At 39.6% G+C, this 26,400-nt stretch overlaps 1 protein-coding gene across 1 annotated transcript in view; it reads left to right on the top strand.

Annotated features, from left to right (window-relative positions):
- Positions 1-1,131: 1,131 nt before the first annotated feature.
- Positions 1,132-26,400, top strand: part of pth2ra (parathyroid hormone 2 receptor a) — a 68,712-nt gene continuing 43,443 nt past the window's right edge. Inside the window, exons 1-6 of the mRNA XM_085374059.1 lie at positions 1,132-1,218; positions 10,515-10,620; positions 12,488-12,598; positions 13,271-13,395; positions 17,012-17,109; positions 26,015-26,198. Of these exons, the coding sequence (XP_085230185.1) occupies positions 1,132-1,218; positions 10,515-10,620; positions 12,488-12,598; positions 13,271-13,395; positions 17,012-17,109; positions 26,015-26,198 (711 nt within the window). The remainder of the gene's footprint in view (positions 1,219-10,514; positions 10,621-12,487; positions 12,599-13,270; positions 13,396-17,011; positions 17,110-26,014; positions 26,199-26,400) is intronic.

The raw sequence follows: 26,400 nt of genomic DNA, 5'->3' as shown, positions 1-26,400 counted from the left end.
ATGTGGTTTTTTAAGGTCAAGGTTCAGGCTGATGAAAGATTCATCAGTCGTGGCTTTGCACAGAGATTTCTCCAGATTTTCTGATATTACACACATTATTAACATTTTTACACCGTGAACATTATTTTGAAATTCTTTCATAATTTAGTAGCTGCCGATTAACCTAGCCGCTTCTTTCTAGCAACACTTTATTTTCCAGCCTTTCCTGGAGCCAGCATTACATTGCTTGAGATGTAATGCTGGCGTGAAACTGAAATTGAACTCATATTTTTCACGAAACAGTAAAATTTCTTCTTCCAATATTGGTATTGTTTTTTGTGTTCTAATGTGAATAAAATGTGGATATAATATTTGCAAATGTTTTATTTACATTTTACACATTTTTTGGATTTGGTGTGCGCGCGCATCTGTAATATAAATAACGAGCCAAAAACGCGTTACGATGATTTTGTATGATAGCAGTAAGTTATATTGAATTAGAACAGTTTTCCATATTTCTGCATTTTTACAGAATTTAAGCTTTTTCACCAAAATCTGGCACAAAGTGACGCAGAGCATTCCCTGTTTAATGCTCGGTGTTTCCTGGGGAAGGATCTGAAGTTTGCCCGCCTAATGAATGCCCTCCAGTGTTGACACCAAACCCACGCCCTTGTAAGCAATCAGCGGCACTGCTCCTACCCAGGGCACTGAATCAGTGCGCGAGGAGAAGGAAAACATCTCCTTGCTGTGCGTGTTTACGACAGAGGATGTTTCAGAATGACACCACTTGTACATGAACCCCACCTCTCCCCCCCCCGGCTCACACGTCGGGCGCTGCGTGCTGTGCTTGAGCGTCACATCACAGACTTAACGGGAATCTCGGGTGTCTGCACCGCTCCTCCAGGATTATGCCCGGGATGACTCCGTGGTGATTTCTGAGTCCTTTTTGGAAACATTCATGGGTGCACGACAGGATTTCCCGAGTGGGGAAACGTGGGATTTTGTCCACTACCGCTGTCGTTTCCACTGCGCGGACGGCTCAGGTTTTGACCACAACTTGGGTTAAACTTTCCCGAAATACTCCGGTGTGAAGAAAGAAAGCCGGATTTACAATTAACTATTTAACCTGGTGTTCTCTTCACACTGCCGGGGATGAAGGCAGATCGACGAACTATGAATTTTCTCTTATGGATATTAGTCCCAAACTTTTTCCTGTGTTGGCTTGTGGTTGACGCACAGGTAAGAAACGTTATGCTGGGCACGCGCCACAGCACGCGGCATGTTTGTGCTGCTAAAGTCATATTTTTGAGCAATTGTTTCCCCCATTGAGCCCAAAGAGGCTCGACAGAAACATGAGAATATAAACTGTCATTATATAATGTTAGACCAGCACCATGCATCATTTCCCCTGTGTGCAGACACAGCAGGCAATCTAAAGAACACCAGCCATGTATGCAAGTATAGTGCATGTGCGCATTTTTCTGTTATATATATAGGGGAGACCGGGGATAGTTGTAACATTTTTGACATTTCTGTCTGTAAATTGGAGCTCGTTTAAGGTAGTGGATTCAAAATGTAATGCAAAGTATTTACATGTCTCTGCTATTAAAAAATAGTGCAGCTATTTTCTCTGCAGCACAATTACCCATTGCATGGTATGGCCTCAAACACAAAGAGTGAAATGTTACAATTAACCCCATAGTCTGGGTTAGTTGTAACATATCCTGGGGTGAAATGTAACACAATGAAATAAGGGTACTAACAAAACATTAACATGTAATCTTTGTTTATTCAACACATGAATGCACTTAGAGCCATTTATGTAGCTGTGTGTGTGTGTGACAGAATGCAGAAATCTAGCTTTTGAACATATTCCAACCCCCCAAAAAAGACAAATTATGGAATTTTCTGTTTTCTGCAACTGAATATTTCATTAATTTTGGTTGGTCTTCCTTGAGTTTGGCCTCATTGGCTCAGTGGGCATTATAACCTACGACTCTTGCACCAATTTTGAACATAACAATGAAGCTGAAAAAATGTAGTTGTTCACCAGCATCGCAATTCCATTACTTTTTATCATGGCTTACCTTGGTGTGGTTTGCAAAGTGCTTCAGAAAGATGAGGAAATCTGTTTCTTGCACCCATCCTGATTTATTTCCACTACCAGTACTTCCTACTGGTCCATCTCTGACACAGAGGTCTGCATAATGTATGTGTTGGAACACAAACAGTGGAGGAATTGTGTTGCCAATGGCATTAACCGCATATACAAAAGTGACCAGTGAACACCTCTCTGCTGATGTCGTTCACAAACTTGTTTAATATAAGTTAAAGTAATAGTGTGGTAAGTTGTAACATCTGCATTATTGTTACAACTAACCCAGACTGTTGCTGTTACAACTGACCCAGACTCCTATAGCCATGAACTAGCTAACATTACAGCCAACGGCTAAAACATTAGCACTAAAGACCTACACAGAATATATCCCCATAGACATACAAATAACATAATTTAAGTTTGATGAGTTTAACTGCAAAGCAGATAATGCTATTAAACATTGAAATAAAGTAGAAAAACTTACTTTTTGGCATACAAATTACTTTTTTTTCATGTTAAATTGTCTGTGTTTGACAAAATGTGCTGATTTTTCACATGTGATAGCAGAACTGAATTGGGCATGCACAGGATGAGTCACATCATTTGAAACGTAGCCCTGATTGGAGAAATTGGAAGTGTTACAACTAACCCACGTTACAACTATCCCTGGTCTCCCCTATATATATATATATATATATATATATATATATATATATATGAATGTGTGTGTGTGTGTGTGTGTACGATAGGAGTCAACAACGAGCGATAGATAGATATAACAGTATAAGTGTATAAGTCATTTATTTTGTTATTTTGTGCTGTAGATTTTTGCGACCACACAGGCACGCACGCACGCACACTCCACATTTCATCATAAAATCAATATCAATATCAGCACAGCAGATGGAGGCGATGCATTTGTTATGAGCTTAACTTGCTAGGAGCAGTTTGTTCCACATCTGATAAGTTTTGTGTTCTAAAATAACCATCAGCTGCCTTTCAGATCACATTGTGATGGGTTTGTTAAGCCTCACTTTTTTAAGTAATGAAGCAAAACCAAACTGAATGCCTCCTAGGAACAAGACCAGTATGTTTGAGTTTAGATTATTTGTCTTAAATTGTTGTTGTTGTTTTTTTTAAATAAGATGATGCATGTGAATATAGTATTTTGCATGTAACCCGAAGCTGGGCTGACTAAAAAATTGACACATGAATCACCAGACTTGATGTACTATTAGTCACTGATGAGTCCCAGTTGTTTATAGTGAAGCATAAGCTTGTCGAGGGCAGGAGAGTGTTCCTGCATTAACAGCACCACGGACAGCGGCTTCAGCACTGGATCCTCTGTGATGATGAAGGATCTGAGTGTACATAAAAACTAGAAAATAACATTTCTGATGCCAAGGCATCATTTCATAATATGAATATCAAATAGCAATAATGGAATAATGAATAGTGCCGGCCATATAGATTCAAATGTTGAAATATGAGTCATTGAAAGTTGGGATTGTTTGGTTTTTGCTTCACTGACAGATGCTACTCCTCCTTTAATTTGTCAGTATTGTATTTAAAAAAAGGTGTTTTTTTAAATACATTTTCCAGGCTGTTGCCTGCTAATCAGACTCAAGTCTTTGCTTCAGTTTGCAAGTGAAGTGCAATCTTCTTCCTGTACAGCTGCTTTAATTTCATCCATGTCTGCCATCAGGTTTACATGCATTTTTTCCATGAAGAGAGATATTTAGCTGGCTAAGACAAAGATGTGTGACGATAACACCTTTCACTCTTAATCCCACAGATTAACCTTTACTTCAACTGTTTCATCAGTGGGTTCAACGTCAGATCTGTTTGTATTGTTGGACAAATTGTGGGGATTAATTCAGAGTCTGGAGTCAGATTAGGTAAAGCCTACCAAGGCTCACTGGCTGAACTCTGAGTCAGTGATGAACACGTCAGCCTGATTTGCAACATCAAATAAAGCGTGCACATATTAAACAGCAGCTTCAGTTTACCTTAGTTTTAAAAATAACACACTGACCCGCTGGGAAGTTTTAGGGTATGAAATAAAGAAGAGAGCTCCTTTCTGCATCTAACAAAGGATCCACGAAGGAAGTTTCAGGGGTTTAAATGTACTTAATGAACTGATTCTGATGCCTGGCACTATAATTATTTATCCCAAGACTGAAAGCCAAACATCTGCTGTGTACCAGCTAACCACCCTCAGTGAGATGGCTGGGCTTAGGCTGGGTTGTTTGGCTCAGGAAGGTGTAAATCTGGAGTCCAATTAATGGAACAAGCCTTCAGGTGTGGGACACAGACACCTTCTATTTAGAAAATCTGTCTATGAATGGGAGCTGATTTAGTACTGTGGCTACCTTTGACAAAGCTGGGGCCCAGTTATGATGATTCAACTGTAACACAGGACATATTATTCTCCAAGGTGAAAAAAGAAGGGTTGGGTAAGGGCTTTAAGTATCAGGAGAGCTGCTTGTACAAGAAATAGAATAGATGTAGAGATACTGTGAAATGACGTCAAAAATCCCCACCTGAGCTCTGTTGAAGCAATTATGGTCCAAAATGGCTCTAAAAGGTTTTGAAGGTATAAGCTGCTACAACAGGAAGTGCTTTTTTTGAGGTTATCGCTGCTAGAAGAGTTTCAACCAGTTATTCATTCATACTGGGATTATCTACACCTATGACTCAAGCTTTATTTGTAGCGCTGTTTATATCCGGCAGAGCAGACAATTAATTTTCCCCAAGGTGCTGCATTAGAAACTGCGACAGCCGTGGAGGGCCGCACCCAGAAGGGAAAGCTAAACACCCACCCTGACCGTAGAGTCTGATGACATAAAATACTGATATCTGCTGATGTTAAAAACAAATTTTCCCTTTCTAACAGATGTAACACACATGTCCTTATCATTTTGTGGTTCAAAATAGGTGTGCCCTCTGGTGGACAGCATGTGCAACAGCAAAACAGCTAACAGCTAATAATTTTACGATATGCCGAGTGTTGCAATAAAAAATAATATAAAAAACAAACACCCAGCACGCCCCTGCCTGCGGTTTATCCTTCAAGCTCGGGTCCTCTACCAGAGGCCTGGGAGCTTGAGGGTCCTGCAGTATCTTAGCTGTTCCCAGGACTGCGCTCTTCTGGACAGAGATCTCCGATGTTATTCCCGGGATCTGCTGGAGCCACTCGCCTAGCTTGGGAGTCACCGCACCTAGTGCTCTGATTACCACGGGGACCATATATATATATATATATATATACATATATATACATATACATATATATGTATATATATATATATATATATATATATATACATATATATATATATATATATATATATATATATATATATATATATATATATATATATATATATATATATATATATGTATATATATATATGTGTATATATATATATATATATATATATATATGTATATATATATATATATATATATATATGTGACTTATCACCAAATTATGAACTCAAAGTTAAACTTTTTCAGTATCTGTTTTATCCAGTAAAATCTGTAAGTTTTGTCTCTACAGTTATTTTTTTTGCTGCAAAATGAAAAAATGTGGTGAAAATGCCACAAATGCTGCTGTAAGTTGGAGTCTTTCTGCATCTGAATGGGATCAAGTTAGCAATTAAATGCAATATTTTTCTGAAAATACAGCAGTTAACTGAGATAAATCATTGTAAATCACATGTTTCTGTCTACAGCAACCTTCCTGTTTGACTGGCAGCCAGCTGTGTTGAATCCCCTCCAGTTGTGCTCATTGAGAAAGACTCAGACTGAATCTTTCTGGATTTATAAATTAGATAGCAATTATTTGCAAACCTTCACCAACCTCTCTTAGAGGGACTGCATTCAGTCCAAACCTGCAGAATGTTTTTTAATTCAACCTTTATTTATGTAAATTTACCTTGATAAAAGTAATCCCACTATGACTTAATGTGTTATTTATACGAGAGACCTGTTTCGGTTGCCTCCGATCAGGCTCTCTTGTTCATGGTATTCATGGTTCAAGTATTTCAGTTTTTTTAATTAAATTTGAATATTTCATGTTCCTGTATCAATACAATATTGGCGCACAAAATATTGCAATACTATGCTGTATTGACCTCCCCATGTAGCTGCTTGTAATTTCTTCCTTTTCCAGCCTTTAAGTAAAAGTAACTGTTGCTGGATATAGTTCAACATGATTGGCTCAGTTTTAGTTGCACCAGTAGACAAATATAAATGCAAATGATCAATTACGTGATCAATTATGTAGGCTCCAGATGCTCCAGATGCTTTAGATGACCAGTTACAGCAAAGAACTCCAGAGGTTTTTGATTTGATTTACAATAATGGTCTGGGAACAATGGCTGCAAAGTCAAGACTGTTGTTCAGGTTTTAAATATTCTAGGTAATAATTTTTAACCTGCCCCAATTTGTGCTTAATGTACAAGTTGTTAAAATTTAGTAAACAAACATGGTGGGAATCCTTCTTAAGCTTCTACCAAATGCTTTGTGTTAGCTCAACATTATAACGATTCTGAGAGTCGATCGGTTGGCTCCTCCAGTATCTTTAATTTATGCATGCATAAATTAAGAGTAAGTTCAAGTTTCCTACCACACTCCAGATGGAGCTTTAACATATTTCTGAAAGTATGTTAACTATAATTAACTCTACTGGGAAATGTTAAGGCTTCAAATCTGAAACACAGACATCTTAAACATGATCTGCAAAGAATATTAACCGTGTTTGATTCTTCTGCTTAATGGGCTGTTGGATATATGATCGTACATGGGTTTGTAAGCTTGACATGGTACAATAACCACACTGTTATTTTCCTGGAGAGGCTGTGAGATGGCTTAAAGCTGTAATGACGTCTTTTTTTTAGATTTTCAGTGAATGTCAGGCTTGGGTTTGGAAAACTGGAATAATCACATAAAAGGATGTTAAAAGTTTGAGGAGTACATCTGAGAGGTCTTAGATTTCTGTAAGAAGTGAAGCAAATTATGAGAGTGGAAATGTACGGAGCCTGCAGGGGACATGGGAGAAAAAAACTTAAGATGGACTTTTGCGAGATCTCGCAAAAGTTTTAGCCGCATTCTTCGGCCTTCGACCTCCCGTTAGCTTCGAGCTAACGGGAGGTCGAGACCTACTACAGCCGGGAGGAGCACCGCTTTCCCGGCACATCGTGCCTCGACCTCCCGGTTGGCTTCAAGCCGGCATCCGAAGATTGCGGCTAAAACTTTTGCGAGATCTCAAGTTAGTTTTGCGAGATCCCGAGTTTGTTTTGTGAGATCTCGCAAAAGTCCGTCTTAATTTTTTTTTCTCCCATGTCGCCTGCGGGGCTCCGTAGAAATGAGACATTAACTGGAAGTGAAGTATATGGAAATCAATGTGAAAAGAAGAAACAAACAAAAAAAGATTGAAAATCACTGAAAGAATGACTGGAATCCACTGATTCTGGACCTTTTCTTACGTTTTGAGGAATAAAGCAAGCATACTGTTAATATAAAAGTAAATAAAGGCAAAAATCGATTTTTCTTTTTGTTTAGACTCGTATAAGAAGTCAATCAAAACTGATGTCGGGGTTTTAAAAGAAGCTTTTAGGAAATATGTGTGAGTGATATGCCTGTTTTAGTCATGTCAGAAGCATCACTTCAGAGAGAGCTCTCTCTCTCTTTGGTCACTTCTTCACTTTGGTCCAAACTATAACAAAACAGTCTCGACTGGATCGACTTCCAGACATGCACCCTGTTATGCAAATCTGATAGCAGTTTGACATGTGAGTATGATGTCTGAATAACAATCCTGGTCACGTTTGGGGAAGAATCGTGACAGCAATCTTACCAGGTCACATGTATATTTTCTGTATCAGCCTCAAAATGGAAAGCATGTTGGACTTGCATAAAGAAAAAGGCTGTGGCAGAAAGAGAGAGCAAAAGAAAAAGGAATGCAAATGTTTTACATTAAAAAACTCTAATACATTTGTTATCTCAGTCATTTTCACTTCTACAGAAAGAAATCATTTAAATAAATTAGGAAAAGCAGTGTTAAGAAAGGGCGATTTAAGTTTTTGGGCGAATCATCTTTTCATAAGTCATAAGTGTAATAATCTAACCAGCACATTCTTTATATATTTTTCATTTTCATTCATGCCAAGTGTTAAATGTATAAATATGCAAGGCCTAAACTTTTGGCAACGTGTGAGTAGCTGAAGAGTGAATCTATATTATTGCTCGTCTCCAAGAATTTATGCACCACAAAAAATCTGCTTTAAATTCTGCATTGATTGATGAAAGTGAGGCAAAAATTGAATCGAGGACTCTCCATGAGAAGAGATGTCACCCAAAATTCTCCCCACACTAGCTTTGCAAGGTTGGATCTCATCTCATTGATCTTATTGCAGCTTTTGATACATTCTCCCACCACACCGTCCGCTATAGATTAGTCTCTAATGGCATAAACAGTCACTCGCATGGTTTTCTCGTACCTCTCCGGCTGTTCAGTTTGTGCAAATAAATATATATATATATATCAGTATAATTCAGATTATTGTGGTGTGCCTCGAGGCTCTGTCCCGGGGGCTTTGCTCTTCAATATTTATCTTCTACCTCTCTGCAATATTTTCAGGTGATATAGCACTCATTTCTGTTTATCTTCCAAACCCACTGCTATTCTCCCTCCACGTCTCTTTCTGATTGTTTAGTTAAAATTAAAGTTTGGTTTACTCATAATTTTCTTTAACTTAATAATAATGAAAATATAATTTATTTTTATTGCCATAAAATCGATGTGGTTTAAATCTATTAGTTATTCATTAACTATTAATTAAGAACATTAAGAGCTGGATGGCCTGAAAGCCATAATCTGAGATCCTTCCCAGATGCCTTAATGCCCACTCGCATCCTGGGCCATTTGACCTCAGCAAATCACATGATAGGCCAGCACAGGCATCCAGTATCCGTAGTTTCAGGTGCTGCACGTCTCATATCTTCACCCCATAGACAATTGCCTTCAGATGACCCCAAAGATAAAAGTCTAACGGGGTCAGATCGGGAGACCTTGGGGGCCATTCAACTGGCCCACGACGACCAATCCACTTTCCAGGAAACTGTTCATCTATGGCACCCATAATGTGGTGGTGCACCATCTTGCTGGAAAAACTCAGGGAACGTGCCAGCTTCAGTGCATAAAGAGGGAAACACATCATCATGTAGCAATTTCAAATATCCAGAGGCCTTGAGGTTTCCATTGATGAAGAATGGACCCACTATCGTTGTACCCCATATACCACACCAAACCATCACTTTTGTTGTTCCAACAGTCTTGGAGGATCCATCCAATGTGGGTTAGTGTCAGACCAATAGCAGTGGTTTTGTTTGTTAACTTCACCATTCACATAAAAGTTTGCCTCATCACTGAACAAAATCTTCTGCGTGAACTGAGGGCCCTGTTCCAGTTTTTGTTTTGCCCATTCTGCAAATTCTGTGCGCCGATCTGGGTCATCCTCGTTGAGATGCTGCAGTAGCTGGAGTTTGTAAGGGTGCCATCTGTGAGTAGCTAATATCTGCCGAAGGGATGTTCGACTAATGCCACTCTCCAGTGACATGCGGCGAGTGCTACGCTGTGGGCTCTTGCTGAATGAAGCTAGGACAGCCACTGATGTTTCTTCATTAGTGACAGTTTTCTTGCGTCCACATTTTGGCAAATCCAACACTGAACCAGTTTCACGAAACTTAGCAAGCAGTTTGCTGACTGTAGCATGGGAGATGGGTGGTCTCGTAGGGGGTCTTGCATTGAAATCTGCTGCAATGACCTGGTTACTGCGTTCACCAGATATCAACACAATTTCGCTCCTCACGTGTTAACCTCTTTGACATGTCAATGGCTGTGAACAAAGAGAAACTTGTAAATAACTCATGAAAGAATAAAGTTACGCTGAAACCAAGCACACCATTATTTTTCTTGTGACATTACCAATAAGTTTGATGTGTCACATGGCCCTCTTCCTATTGAAAAAACAAAAGTTGTATCCAAGATGGCCGACTTCTAAATGGCCACCATGGTCACCACCCATCTGGAGGAGTTTGCCCCCTCACATATACTAATGTGCCACAAACAGGACTTTAATATCACCAACCATTCCCATGTTATTACGGTGTATCCATATAAATGGCCCACCCTGTACAATACCTATAAAGAAGTCGCTTTACATGCATCAAAGAGTTTCTAATTTTAAAATTCACATAATTTTTTATATATGCTCAGTTCAAGATTAAAATCAAAGACCTGGGGCAGAGCAGGTCTGGCCCACAGCACGCAGGAAGATGTTCCCAGTGTTGTTGAAATTTCAGGAAATGGTGACTTACAGTCATGTATGCACAGGGTCAAAGATCTGATCGTGTTTGCTGTGCTCCACAGATGGGGTTTGATGGGCCGCTCTCTGCACAGGAGCAGATGTACATCCTGTATGAAATCAAAATGCAGTGCTACCAGAATCTCTCCAACACTGAACCAGGAACCACAGGTACAAACCATACACGCAGATACAGTCGCTGCAAAACAACACTCAACTCATTTGAGCTTAGCTGAAACATCAACACTTTAAATTGTATGATGGGGGAAAAATTAGGACGATTCCAAAAATAATGGAATCAATACTTTTGATTAAACATCTTTTCCCAACTGTCAGTAAACAGGGAAAATTAAAACAAAAGGAAATCAATATTTGATGTGACCACAAACTCTTCTGCACTCCTTATCTCAATTAAGGATGCTCAGTGCTCAGAGAGCAGAAAGGAGGGAGTCGTATTTGTATATGGAGCTTCCACTTTTGCAAGCAAAAAATTGACGAGTATCTAAAAGTGATTCTTACAACCTAAACCCAGGATTTAAAGCACACCCTCTGGCTTCTGTAACCCGGTTGGGTAACAGGGGAAGCAGTCAGTGGAAGCTGAAATCATCAACCCTTTGAGGTGTGGATTAAAATTCTGAATTCATAACAAAAAGCTTAGGGCAATGAGGAAACTCATTCTGGAGTGTCCAAGTCGTCACCACCGCAAAGGCCCGACACCACAAAGAGTCGGGCCTTTAAAACTGCTGTTTTAACCTCCTAGGACCTGGCATCCACATATGTGGACATCACATTTTAGGTTGTCTAGACCAAAATACTAAATTTTGCTCTACAATGGCCTGATATCCACTTATGAGGACATTATACTGCCACTGTTCTATTGAAATTTAAAACAAATGTCCTCATATGTGGATCTCATTTTTCTCAAACAAAAATCAGGTAAAAACATTCATCAGGTCCCAATCAGCCCAAATAACAAAGAGAAATTAAAAGTGCACACCATGAAAGAATTCGGGTTTTAGGAGATTAAAGGCACAGCAGTAATCTCTGCTCTGAAAACTAAAAAGGAGATCAATAATAAAAGCTCTGAGACCAACTGGGGAGAGCTAATTTTCATGTTTCATAAACCAGTTTGCGATGATTTCATCTTTGTGACACGGAGCGTTACCCAGCCATCAGGTGATGGAAACGCTGTGGATGTAAATGGACGGACCTGCTCAGCAACAACGCTCAGGTAGGCTGTGGGATTCAAACAGTGGGTCCAAATAAACATTCGCCACATCGTTTCACCACCAGCCTGAGCCGGTGACCTGGGATGGAGCCACACTTGTTTGTTTTTAAATTAAATTCTGAATCTGAATATCGCAGCAGAAATCGAGACAGTTTTCCAATCTTTTATTGTCTTGTTGTGGCGACACCAAATTATAACCCGTTTCCTGTTCTTAGCTGTCAGGAGCGGCCCCGGTGTGGTTTTCTGCTTCAAGGTTCGGTGTATTATATTCAGAGACGCTTTTCTGCATACCTCAGGTGTGAATAGGGGCTATTTGAGTTCCTGTTGCCTTCCTGTCAGCTTAAAGCAGTTTGGCCATTCTCCTGACATCTGCGAGACATTTGTGCAAAGGAACTGCCGCTCACTGGATGACAGACCTTTGTTGATCTGCTGGCATTTTCTGAGAAAAGCATCTCAAGGATTTACAGTTTCTGAAATACTCCAACCAGCCTCTCTTGAACCAACAATCATGCCACATTCAAAGTCACTTAAATCCCCTTTCTTTGCTACTTTCATGTTCACTTTGAACAGCAGGTTGTTGTGACCATGTCTACATGGCTAAATGATGTGCCGAGCTGACATTAATGAGCAGTTGAACAGGTGCACCTAACAAAGTGGCCTGTGAGCGTACAAGCCTATTCGCATCACAATGTGAATGGATATATATGATAGAAGTCCATATTCTTGGCATGTAAAACAAACTAGCACACGTAGGAAAAACAGAGGGTATCATATCGATGACGTGTTGACTTCTTCATCTTCTCACTGCAGATGAGGTGTGCCCTCCAGACTGGGACGGTCTGATTTGTTGGCCCCACGGCTCCCCCGGGCTCATCACCAAGGTCCCCTGCCCATCGTACATCTATGACTTCAATCACCAAGGTTAACACTTTTCTTTTCCAGCACCGAATTAGAGCTTAACATGCAAAGAAAAACTCAAACTGTTCAGCGAACATCTAATACAAGCATTTTCAGCATGACTCGTTATATTCTCAGGTAGCGCGTACAATCCGAAAAAGAGTTTTGAGGATTTTGAAGGTCTTGGACAAGATGAAAGTTTGCTTTTTGAGAAATTTTGCTCTGATGTGTTCTTCACAGAAAAGTGGAACATCATATTTGGTGGATAATTAGTGAAACTTTTTGGTCCTTACAGCAGGATTCTTGAATAATTTCAGCTTCATATTCAGGCCACAAAGAAAAAAAATTAAAGAATTAAAGTGGATCGAACTCTGTCCATCACATCGAGCGTCAACATTAATGTTTTAAATTCAGTCATTAATAGTTTGATTTACATCCGTTCTTTCCCTGATGTGAAAGTCACAATGAATTGAAGGTAAAAAGGTTTTTAAAGGCATTAAAAATGATTTTTTTCCCTTTTATACACGACACAGAACTAAGGTGTAGTTTTTATTATTCATTGTGATTAATAATTTCAGATCACCTGTGTAAGAATAGATGTGTTTGGGCCATTTATGCATTAGTTACTTAAACCTTTTTAAAGGTGTTTTTGTTTGAGTGAAATTATTTTTTATTTTTAAAATGGGCATTTTGTAGGACATGCTTACAGGAAGTGTGACATCAACGGTTCCTGGGTCTTTGTGGAGCAGTGGAACAAAACATGGACCAATTACTCAGAGTGTTTACGCTTTCTCCAGCCCTTCAGTGACGAAGATGGGAGAGTAAGTATCGCTATAAAATATTAAAGTTGCAGCTGTATGTGTGAAATGTTTTCCATTGTGAGTATACAGTAAAAGTCTCCAGCTACCCCTCATTCTGTACATTTTGCTTCCAAGCAGCCAGACTTTCCCTTAACTTAAGCCTGACGACCTTTCCCGGGTGCATACTGCACGATCACACCACTGCACCACCCTTTTCCCTATTATTAAGGAACTCAACACTGGCTTTGAATCATTCAAACAAAACAAAAAAGGTCCTAAATCAAGAGATGAAGCAACTAGATGTGTCTAAAACAGACAAGAGACAACAAAGAACCAAATTTAAATTGTATCTTTTGACACTTTATTACAAGCAGCCTGTTGCAAAGACACATTTCTTCCTGTTTCTTCAGCTGAAACCATGAAAAATGCCAAAGATAACACAGTTTGACAGGCATGAAATAGTATTTTTACACCAACACGCTGCTATAAGCTGAAAACTTGGCATTGTTGCCTCTTAAAAATTTTAAGGACACTAGACAAGTGGAGAACAAAAGAAGAAGTGACAGGCCTAAAAACGATCCACTGCAGATGAACAGTGTCTGAGAGCCACACAGACCCGACGCAGGAGCTGAGAGATGCACCTGAACCTTCAGCTGATCCACCCGCTGTTCACCGAAGCCTCATCAGAAATGGAAGGGTGGCTGTCAAGAAGTCATTTTTAGAGAAGGGAAGCGGGAGGAACGCCTGATGTGTGCTTTAGACAAGAGACAACTGGGCTGGAAGTCAGTGGCAGGGTGGAGTGATGAATCTAAATTTGAAAATATTTGGTTCAGATCTTCATCGGTTTGTCTGTAGGAGGTCTGGGGAGGTACACTGAGTATCTACACTTGCCTGTAAAACACTCTGTGATGGGTTGGAGCTGGATTTCAGCCAGTGTTGCTGGAGAGCTTGTTAAAACGACTGAAAATATGAACGCAGAAAAGTACCATTAGATTTAGATCTACAGTGTAATCCTATCTGGAAAGCATCTGATTTCAGCATTCAGGCTGTGCTGAAGAAAAAAGCAGCCATACAATTTCTTTGACTTTTAAGCTCTTTCAAAATGTACAAACTGTGCTTTCACCTCACATACTGTTTCCATGTTTCGATAAATTGCTGCCATATCTTCCATTTTCCCATCTGAATGTAAATAAACGAGGGGTGAATCAAGCCTCGCGCAGTGTTGCACACAGGTCAATAAACATACATAGAGCAGACCTCTGTGAATAAGCCTGGATGTTCTCTGAAACATCTGCTGCCCCGTCTGCTCCATCTTACACAAACATCTGTTTTGTGGTGCAGAGCTTCATATTCTTACCTCGAGTGTCTAACAACCAAACAGCTCCTCATCCTCCGAAGCTCACGTTCTCACCCTTTTTACTTGTTATCCTTTAACACAGCTTTCAGGCTCTCATCAAAGGCTGCATATTTATGAGTTGTTAGCTGTTCATTATGTGTTCCTTCTCAGGTTGTAGAAGAAAAATGATTAAAGGAAATCTGAAATACTGCTAACTTTTGTACAGCAGGATTATGACAGTCTTATTTTCTACTCAGTAATCAGCTCCAAAAAGCATTTCTTACATCCTCTACGGTACCGTCCGCCCAGATATGCCCCCCCAATAAAATACAAAGCAGACATTTGATAAGGAAACCAAACAAAGTGTTCTCAGAAGCTGGTGACTAATCATATAGCAGAATTATTTCAGGACAAATGAGGACACTGTGCTCCAAGCAACCAAAAAATAAATAAAATTTAAAAACATGTAATCATTCAGACAGTCTGCATCTCTTGAAGCTCAAACATATTAATCAATAAAGCCTAGCATCCGCCATAGTGATTAGTGTGCTGTTTGGTATGATTCATTATGAAAATATCAATTTTAACTGCAGATTTTGATATTTTAGCCATTTGAAGGCAGAAAAGGATACAAAATCTCAATAATTGGAGAAATTTTCATCTCGCCATCCGTCTGTTTACAGCCATTTAAATTCTCATATTTCATCTAAGAGTTACTTTCAGTTACTTTTCCCCTTTTCTTGTTTTGCCTGCTACACATATAAGATGTTAATCAATTCAATTTTATTTATACAGCGCGAAATCACAGCAACAGTCGCCTCAAGGCACTTTATATTGTAAGGCAGACCCTACAATAATACATACAGAGACAAACCCAACAATCATATGACCCCCTATGAATAAGCACTTTGGCGACAGTGGGAAGGAAAAACTCCCTTTTAACAGGAAGAAACCTCCAACAGAACCAGGCTCAGGGAGGGGCGGGGCCATCTGCTGCGACTGGGTGGGGTGAGAGAAGGAAGACTGGATAAAAACATGCTGTGGAAGAGAGACAGAGATGAATAATAAATGGATTATCCAACCTGACACTACATTAGTGACATTAATATGCCTTCACGTCACCTTTTAAAGCAGCATTTGTAAGTGTATTCACACACATATTCACACAGCAGACAGATAAATGGAGAATCATTAGTATTTGGACTCGTTACCATGTGTTTTCTTAGGTCTTTTGTGTGCGTCTCTAACAGCTCCAGGGGGAAATATTTGACTTTTTAGCTGCTAACTGCTGCTGTGTTCACCGGCTAATTGCCAGCTTTGGATGCCTCATGTCAGGAGTGGGTGTACTGTAGTAGGAAACAAAAAGTAGTCGACGTGCTGCTGCAGAGACTTTGCTTTACTGAGACACTTGAGTTTGGAGGAGTGACAAATTGCAGCCGAGTGATAACAGATAACAAGCTTCCATTCAGTGTTGAATTATAGAAAGTTGGGCTGTTTCCATGAAAACAATAAAAAAATAGTAACTTTATAAATAAAAAAGTTTGCCTCTCCAACCTGCTAAAAGCTCTCCACAAACTTGCTTTAGATAGAAGAATCAAATCTACAAGCCTCCGAGTCCTTCATCCAACTTGGCTCGATTGCAGCTTTTGTGAAATCACAACTGACTTTGAGCGACTGGTACAGCTTTTTAACGATAAGCCTAACATGTGCTTAATATCTCAAATTTAGTTTGAGGCGTGTTTAACAAAAAGACTTCCAGGTCTGTCGCTTTAAAAATGATGGATCAGCTCAGCCTTAATTTCCCTCCATCATCATTTTTCTTTACAAAGAATTAAAATCTTGTCAAGAAAATTAATAATTCTCTTATAAAATTAGCCTTTTAATTTCACTCCACACAGCTTTTCATATTCAAGCAACCACACTACCCTGGGGATGTCATCTGCTCTGAAAATAAAACATTACCAGGAAGAGAGACTTATAGCCATCTTTTGTTTTTGGTATCAGCTGGATCTTCTGGCTGCTTTGAGCCTAACCACTCCTCGTAGAGATTACATTATCTTAGATTTCCAGGGAATGGATTTGCTGCTAAAACTCCTGAAGTAATTTCTACTCTATCAAAGATTAGGGATGTAATGCTGACTCATTTTTCTGTTTTAATTAAACTCCATTCGTGCTGGGCTTCCATGTTCTCATTGAAGCCCCATTTTTTCCACCATACCATTGTGAGTCATGATTGTGTAAATTGTACCAGTCTTGTTCAGAAGTTGACTAAATAGGAAATGTCTCTCTTTCTTGTCACAGCAAGACTTCTTTGAGCGGCTGTACGTCATGTATACCATTGGCTATGCCGTGTCCTTCAGCTCTCTGCTAGTGGCCATCATGATCATTGGATACTTCCGGTAAGAGAGCAGTTTTTGTTTTTGCTTAAATCATAAACTGCAGTTTGTCAAATCTGAGCTTCTGCAGATAGAAAACACATCAGTGGGAGCCGGACTCCTGCTGCACATCCTGCTTTGGATTCTGAAAATCAGCAGTGGCAGGAACTTAAAAATAACAGCAACATTTAATGCCTTACTGACTTGAACTTTACAGGTTATGAAAATTCCCCAGCAGCCGGGATATTTATATTCTTGTGATGCCTCTGTCAGCTCCCTCGTCAGCTGGAATATTTGTCTCCTGTTGCCTCATGTACCGTTTCGAACCACATCTAGAGGATGCAGAGTTGAGTATACTTCAAATGGCAGAATGCTAATTAGTCTAATTTAGAGTGTGGTGATGGGGACGCTGCCGTCTCACACATCTGCATATGGAAATGTAAGATGTGCTCATTACAGATCTAAACTAAAACACATCCACTCTACTGGACATGTTAGAGATTAGCAGAATAAATAATGACTCATCTGTATGTCCACATGAGACAAGTAGAGATCATTTTATGTCCAGTGTTGACGTTCAGCGGCAGTGCAGCAGTAGATGTAGCAAAACTGACCTTCAGGAGCCAAGATTTTCCCTTAGCAATTATTTTAGAACCACAGCCACATTTTTGAAAGTTTCGACAGTTGATGTAAATTTTTTACTTTGTCCTGTCGTATTGGAGCGTAGATATGAGTACCCAGAACGCAGCTTTCAGAGGCAGAATGGACAGAACAAAAATGTGAGCCGTGTCTCATCAAAGCCCAAAAATAACAAATCCAAAAGAGAACAGAGTCCAAAATGCAAAGTAACTAAAGCCAAGAAGAGCAGAGAGGGAAACATGCAGGGAGGCTGCAAGAAGACAAATACTATAAATACACACAAGGAACAGGTGAGGGGGATTACACAGGCGAGCTCAATCATGATAAACACAAAGTGGAAGTAAAACTAATCAATGCCATGAAGGGAAATCAGGCTGGAAAATAAAAGAGGAAATAGAAAACTACTAGACACAGATACTGAAACATTAAGAGGCACGGGTGAACAGAGAGGGCAAATGTATAAGCATTGGGAAATGAGAGGGACAAACGACAAAGAACGAAAGATTGAAGGAACATAATGGAAAATTTAAGACCCCTGCTTCTCCGGGTCAAGCTGACCATGCCGAATGAAAGGCTCTGACATGCTGTCATATTCTGTCTCCATGTAATCTTTCAGAAATACCACGTGTTGATGTACGAGTTATCTTTTATTAGACAGCGCTCGGACCATGGCAGAAAGATAGCTTGTCTGTATAAATATTCTAGGCTTGCAGTCCCTCTTGGTCAAAATGCAGGCTACTGGCATGTTGTTTGACCCCTTTGCAAAGGTAAATGAAACTCACAAAGGCATCCTGTGTTCCTCAACAGGAACGGTGCAAGAAAAACTCAAAATAGGAACTGACACTTATTATAAACCAGGAATAAAAAACTGGACAATCATAAACAAACTAAGAACATTAAGAAATCAATCAGAAAATACCAGAAATATGAGAACATACTAAACAATATACACAAGGACACAGGGAGCCATTCTTATCTGGCTATAAGGTTAGCATACAAGTCACATCCTGTGTAGTGTCATGCAAACACATCCCTAATTACCAGATCCAAGAATTCAAAACAAAGTCGTGCACACTTCCCCTCCAGTTCGTCATTCCCTGCATCGCCATCTGCACAGAGCTTGGATCCTGGTAAGCAGTCAATACCATGCCAACTGTTGCAAACAGCCTGGCTGGAAAGACTGAGAATTAGATTTTGGTGGGACTGAGTGTGAAAGGGGCAATCTCTCTGTTGATACGGTGTACTGTTGAAGTTGTAAATACACTGTAAACATCAACTTGTGCCTTCTTCTTGAAAAAGGGATCGGACCGATGGCTAGCTTTAACAAAATATGTGTCAGACTGACTCTGACCAGAACCCCGGCATTTATCCATGACTGCTACAGGTTTTTACATTTGTGATCCAAATAAAGAAAAATAAACGGCCTTGTAGATAAAACACAAATACATAAGAAAGATGTCATCCAAAAGAAATTGTAAATAGTGGTTTTGTAGTAGTTTTTATTTGGATATGTTTCCAAGCTTCTTCTTTTTTTAAATTAAGAAATTAATCTAGAAAAAGTTGCATTTCCTGCGAAAATGCAGTGTGAATGCCGTGTAGTGGAATCTGAAAACAGCAGAAGGAGAACTATCTGCTGAAAATACTTTGTAGAAACTGAAGTCTTTGCTGAAAACCGTTGTATTTGAAAGGGTACACTGAACAATATCAATAAAGCACACTGAGTGCAAGCAGAGAAGACGTGTGACAACAGCCACAGGTAGGATTTGAACCTGCACCACCAGGTCTCACGGCAGCTGCTCATCTCACTGAGCCAAACTAGTTCTTGTCCCAAAGACAGATATGGTGAGAGAAAAAATGTGCAGGGTCCCGAAGAAGCTGAATCGTGCTGAAAAGAGGTGAAGAAGCAGAACTGTATACTCAAAACAGGCAAAAAGGCTGAAATTCTGCTGAAAGAGCAGAAGAGGCTGAAATTGAATTGAAATTGAAAAGAGCGGAACTTGAAGTTTCTGCTGAAAATAGGTGAAGAAAACCACTGAACAACCTGGAATTTGTGCTGAAAAGAGGTGAAAAAGCTAAAATTTCTGCTGAAAAGGGTGTAGAAGCTGAAATTTGTTCTGAAAAGTGTTAAAAAAGTTAAAGTGTTTACTGAAAAAAATGTTGCGGGATTCGAACCCTCCTGCTCTGAAAACGGCTGCTCATCTCACTGAGCTAAAACACAGCTCAGCCCGGCAAGCTAACCTGGTGATCACACTGCTAATGTGGTCCCATTCATTCAAATGAGTCAAAAATGACATAGAAAGCTTAATATTTCAAAAAGTATAAAAGTTATCAGCACCAAAAGATATAGCTGGCATTAGCAGAATGAGCAGAAGAGCTTAAAATTTGAATGGTGAAAATCGAATGAAAACTGAGGGAGTAGTTAAGCGGCAAAGAAACGGAGCAACTAGAATAAAGTAGAAGACTAGAAAAAATTGCATTTCCTGCGAAAATGCTGTGTGGATGCCTTACGCTGAAGATTTCTGCTGAAAAAAGCAGAAAAAGTTGAAAAAACAAAAAACATTGCCCTGAGCGAGATTCGAACCTGGCCTTTCTGATCTATAGGCGGCGTCTCACCTTACTGGACCAAACTGATTCTTACAAAGAAGAGGTGGAGAGACTGACAATTCTGGTGAAATTAGCAGAAGCTGCTTAGTATTGTGCTAATAAGAGGTGAAAAGGCTAAACATTTAGCAGAAAAGAGGTGAATCAGAAGAAGTTCTGCTGAAAAGAGGTAAAGAAGCAAAAAGATGAGTTGAAAAGAGGTGTAGAAGTGCTTGCTGAAGATGGCTGTATGTGTAATGACACACTGGAGAGTGTCAAGAAAGCAGAGCGCATGCAAGCAGGGAACATGTGTAGCAACTGTCACAGGTAGGATTCGAAACTCTGCCCCCGGGTCTCACGGCAGCTGCCCTACCCTCTGAGCCAAATGAGTTCTGGTCTCAAGCAAATATATGATGAGAGAGAAAATGTGCACTGTGGAGCAGAAGCTCAAATTAGCAGAAAAGAGGTGAAGAGGAAGAACTTTGTTGTGAAATGAGGTAAAGAAACTGAAATTTGTGCTTAAAACAAGTGAAAAAGCTGAACTCTGAAATCCTGCTAAAACAGTAGTAGAGGCTGATATTTTTCAGCTACTCACTGAGCCAAACTGGTTCTCACGTAACTGAAAAAAGGTGGAAAAGCTTAAAATTCTAATGAAAACAGCAGAAGAGGCTAAGTGCACTGTGGAGCAGGAGCTCTAATTAGCAGAAAAGAGGTGAAGAGGAATAATTTCTGCTGAAAAGAGGTAAAGAAGCAAAAAGCCGAGTTGAAAAGAAGTGTAGAAGCAGAAGTGCTTGCTGAAGATGGCTGTATGTGTAATGACACACTGGAGAGTGTCAAGAAAGCAGAGCGCATGCAAGCAGTGAACATGTGTAGCAGCTGTCACAGGTAGGATTCGAACCTCTGCCACCGGGTCTCACGACAGATGCCCTACCCTCTGAGCCAAATGAGTTCTGGTCACAAGCAAAGATATGATGAGAGGGAAAATGTGCACTGTGGAGCAGCAGCTCAAATTAGCAGAAAAGAGGTGAAGAGGAAGAACTTTGTTGTGAAATGAGGTAAAGAAACTGAAATTTGTGCTTAAAACAAGTGAAAAAGCTGAACTCTGAAATCCTGCTAAAACAGCAGAAGAGGCTGATATTTTTCAGCTACTCATTGAGCCAAACTGGTTCTCACGTAACTGAAAAAAGGTGGAAAAGCTTAAAATTCTAATGAAAACAGCAGAAGAGGCTGAGTGCACTGTGGAACAGAAGCTCAAATTAGCAGAAAAGAGGTGAAAACAGCAGAAGAGGGTGAGATTTGTGCTGATAAGAGGTGAAACTGCAGAACCAATCAGAGGTACTGCTTCTGTCTGCTTCATCAGGCTGTGTACTTGTATGTATTTCTGCCATAGACTGTTAACCAGAATCTGAGGTCCATATTAGAAAAGCTGCTAAAATCATTAAACTTTGCAGAATTGTAATAAATTATCAATATGAATTACCGGTCTGTGATAGTGTATAAATTTGTAGTTAAAAAAAAAACATGTGGGCCAAGGTGGAATCGAACCCACGACCTCTGGTCTGAAGAGCGGTGTCATTACCAATCGCGCCACCTCTAAGGGGGCGGGCGCTTTGAAAAAAAGGGTGATGAGGAGTCAGAATTAGATCGCGGTGAGACGCGAAAAACGCCGTTTTTTGGAGTTACAAAACGTCGTGTAACTCAAAAACTAGGTGGGATAGAAGCATAATTCTTGCACTGGGTGAATCAGCGGACTTTGGTGTACTTTGACTGCGATTTACATAGCTCTTTGTATCTCCGTCGCGGAGATATGACGAGAGAAGAAACGGCTTCATTTTCGGAATTTGAAAAATGAGAGGAGGACAGATTTCCACCCCTCAAACAAGTCTAACTCATCTCAGAACGGTAATAGGTGAGAAAATAATTCTTGAATTGTGAGTGTCAGGAGTGTCTGAAGATATACAGGGACAAGCCTCATGTCTTAACTTTGCTTCGTTAAGGAGATATGACGATTTGAAAATGCCTTCAGTTTCAGTATTTCAGCTCTGAGTTTCACAACCTCCCCATAGACTTTGAATGGGGAGTTTTTAGACCATGTGTCACTTCGAGGCAAATTGTGAAAAAAACGTAACTCTCACAATAATTATAGTGACACTGTCTTAAAGCCAGCAAAAATACCTACGTTTTGATGTATAATTTGTGGAAGTTGAGTGGAAATTGAGCGAGTAGCAAGGAGTTGTTCAGACATGAAGAGAAAATTCAGAACGGACGAGTGTGCAGTGGGAGTTAATTGCATAGCAACCATAGCAACACATGTATTTTCTGAAAAATCACAAAGTTGTAACTGAAAACTTAAAGAGTCATTACATGAAAACGGTAACAGATATGAAAAAGCTGAATCACACAGGAATAGCCCAATCATCTGAGAACGTTTTAAAGTTTGAATGGAGTTTCTAGGTGAAAGTATGAGGAAGTAGTTAAGTTTCAAAGACAAGCAAGTTTTAGCAGAATTGTAGAAGTTTCCCATTCATTTCAATGGGACAAATTAAAGGAAAAAAGTGTAATATTTTAAAAAGTATAATAGTAATAAGTACCAAAAGATATAGCAGTCGAAAGCAGAAATAGCAGAACAGTTTAGAGTTTGAATGGTAAAAATCGGCTGAAAACTGAGGGAGTAGTTAAGCGGCAAAGAAACGGAGCAACTAGAATAATAAAGGATAAAGAATAAAGAGAAACAGGATCTCAATAGTGTGGATGCCTACGGCATCCACCCAATTAAAGTTTACAGAGAAACAGGATCTCAGTCACGGTATTCACACTATTAATGTTGAAAGTGGTGCCAGTGGAGCTTTTCACCTGGACCACATGAAGGACTTTTTCCTGCTGTGCTTCTGCACACACTGAATAAAAGTGGTTTGCTGAACATCTGTGGAAACCAGTAAAGGAATGGATACAGAATCTGATCTTCAAAATCACAATAGCCATCAAAGTTATCAATGTCCATCACTGATTAGGGTAAATTAATTTCTTAACTGGTTCGATTTAAATTGATTAGTTCTAACGAATAACAGCTTCTGAATGATGTTATTTTAAGTAACCTTGAAAAGGAAACTGCAGAATCATGGGCTCAGTTATTTTTAGTATTTTTGAAGGCAGGTTATATCCAAGCAACAGGAAGATACCTCTAATGATCCGGTAACTGGAGACGGAGCAGCCAACCACATTCATCTGAAAAAGACTCTGCAAATTATGTGACTTACTGTAACCGCTTGCTTCCTTACATAAGAGGATTCAAACAAGTGTAAAGAAATATTTTAAATTATGAAAATAAAAGCTTTGATGTAGATGAAAACCTCGTTTCACATGGACCTGAGAGAGATGCAAGTAAACAGGAGGCGATCATTTCAAACTGCCTTTGATTTTGCAGTTCCACTGGCAGGGCTCTCCAGATTTATTATGGCGTGTTACGGTAGGTGTAATAATCCCATCAACACTTCAAAAACCTTTTCGAAATCCCTGCCCACCTGAAATTGTATATCACACAAAAACCCACTTACTGAAGACGACATTTCTTAAGATTTAAAACCTGAGTGTAAGAACTGGTCATTTATGCAACACCAGTGTTACACGTTCCCATTTAGAAGCACCTCTCCTGCCTTCTGCATAAAAATAATCCAGAACAATGAGCTCTGTGCCACCACTGATGGGTATTCTGTGTGTAGGTAAACTTCCTCCTGATTTTAACACCAAGTTTTGACTGGGTTGCTGGATTTGATTGCGAGAGATGGAAGCTGAAAGTTGAGTAAACATCCTCTTACTCTTCAGATGCTAAAGTGCCCGAGGTGATCAGAGATGCATGTTTAAAAAGGGAAACTTCAAACAGAGCACATTTTCTTGATCATTTGCAGCTGAAATTTCAAAGAGCCATCAAGGCTCCGTTTGAAAAATACAGGCCTTAAATCCAGTGTTTCTGACTTCTTAAAGTGCCGACAAATCTCTGATTCTGATTCTTTATCAGCCCTCAAAGCTCCCGCTGCTGTCTGCCTCAGTTTTTGTCTCTAGTGATAATGTACACAATGTGTGTTAGAAAATGTAAAGCGCCCTTTAAAGAGCTGCAGTACATTAACCCTATGCAAGCCACAGTCAGCTGTGCTGAGCAGTGCAGTGTTTTCCAGAGTAGGAAAAAACAAAAACACACAGGGATTAATTGTTTTGAAGTATCAGAAACTTCAAGTCAGTTTTGATGTTTGACAGCAGTTTGAATGCAGAGACGAGTCTGCAGTCATTATTTTTAACGTTTTGTGGTCTGAGTGATGATGATGAAATAATACTGCCAATTATAGATGGCAGTATATAGGAGTGAGGACAGTGTTTAACTGATGTAAGGGTTAAACATGGTTATATAAATTGTCATTTACACTTTCATTAAAATAAATAATAAATAATGTTTGTATGGCTGTTGTGTTGTCATATTTGGGTAAAACAGGACAAGATAATGGTCATCAAAAAGTGTCTTAATCCCCCCCCCCCAAAACAAACAAACAAACAAACAAACAACAAAACAAAACACAAACACAAACACAACAACAACAACAACAACCTCCTCCCTGCTGTCTTGAAAATAAATTATGGAAAAAACATCTGGTTATTTAAACTTACTTTATACATTTGCAGTTGAAAATTAGGTGGAGACATTATGAATTCATCATACTGTGAAGGCATGAAATATAAACACTACACATGTTTGAAAGGTCCGTCGGAGCGCAGCTGCCTCGGTGTTCTCTACCACAGTTCACCACTTCTTAAAATCCAATTAAGGAAGAATAAAACACATAAGCTGAGCTTCAGTCACACGTTTGAACAAACCCCAACTGTTGAGTAAAATACACCAAACAGTTGCATCATCTTCAACCCTGAAGACAATGACTTGGCCACTCGTTTAACAGGAGTTTGCAAGGATTTGTTCCCCCCCCCCCCTCTCTCTGCCTCATGTTCCTGTACTGCTCATGGTAATTATATGCAGGAACAACAGGAGCAGTGACAGCAACACTAATACTTAAATAGTGAATATTTGTTTGCAAGGTTTTACAGTTTTTAATGCTCTCTGTGTTTACTGCAGCAAAACAGAACAGAGATATAGAAGTGCTGCGCTGGCTTTAACAGAGGCGTACTCTTATCCTTGCACAGTTATATAGCCAGAGACCCGTGCTTACAATGAGACAGTTTGAAAATCCTTGACAGTTTCTTTACCGGCCATACGGTGGAAAAACTCAGTACACCTGTGTGTCACGGTGCTCTGTACGTCGATGATTTACAGGGCAGGCATGTGCTGCATCGACAGTTTCACTCCTCTGACAGAAATAGACAGGATCGCTGAGGATTCGTCCCCTCTGTCAGCTCTGTTTATCTACTATTCACCAGCTCCTCTTCCTGTTGAGGCTGAATGTTGCATAAAACTGGTGGATTATTTTCTGTTAAATGGAACACACATATACACATTCAACTCCTATAGCTGACATTACAGAGATGACACAGGAGGGAAGAAGATCGTTTAAACTCTCCGGCTTTACTGGTGTTTGTGGTCATGAGATCATGTTTTTATACTTTTTTGCATTTCTGCTCAACAGTGCCACAAGGGTAGCCTTGGACTCATTTCATCATTTATGAGAAATGCTTTGCAGTTTTTATAACTTTGTCTTTGCTTGTGTGGCAGGCGTCTTCACTGCACCAGAAACTACATCCACATGCACCTCTTTGTTTCCTTCATGCTACGAGCAGTCAGCATCTTCGTGAAGGACAAAGTTGTGTATTCCAGGGCGGGATTGCAGGACTTGGACTCTGCTCTGCTCGACAGCTTAAAAACTGTTAGCATAGCATCACTGGACAAGTCGCAGTATGTAAGTACCATGCACATTAAATAAGATCCAAATTAGAGATGTGGTACAGTGTTTGTTGGAATGAGTGACTTTAATCAGGATCATCAGGTGTCATTACACAACAAAGCCAGATTTTGTTTCTGTGTATTTCTAAGAATAATAGATTTTACTCACTGGACATATAAAATTCATGCAAATATTTTGCACATTAATATACTTCAGA

The sequence above is a fragment of the Diplotaxodon limnothrissa genome, linkage group LG16 (genome assembly GCF_057381915.1).
Source record: "Diplotaxodon limnothrissa isolate DT_005_m linkage group LG16, D_limnothrissa_male_GT1.1, whole genome shotgun sequence".
Classification (NCBI taxonomy): Eukaryota; Metazoa; Chordata; class Actinopteri; order Cichliformes; family Cichlidae; genus Diplotaxodon; species Diplotaxodon limnothrissa.
The sequence above is the reverse complement of the archived record's forward strand: the minus strand, read 5'-3'. Positions and strand labels throughout refer to the sequence as shown.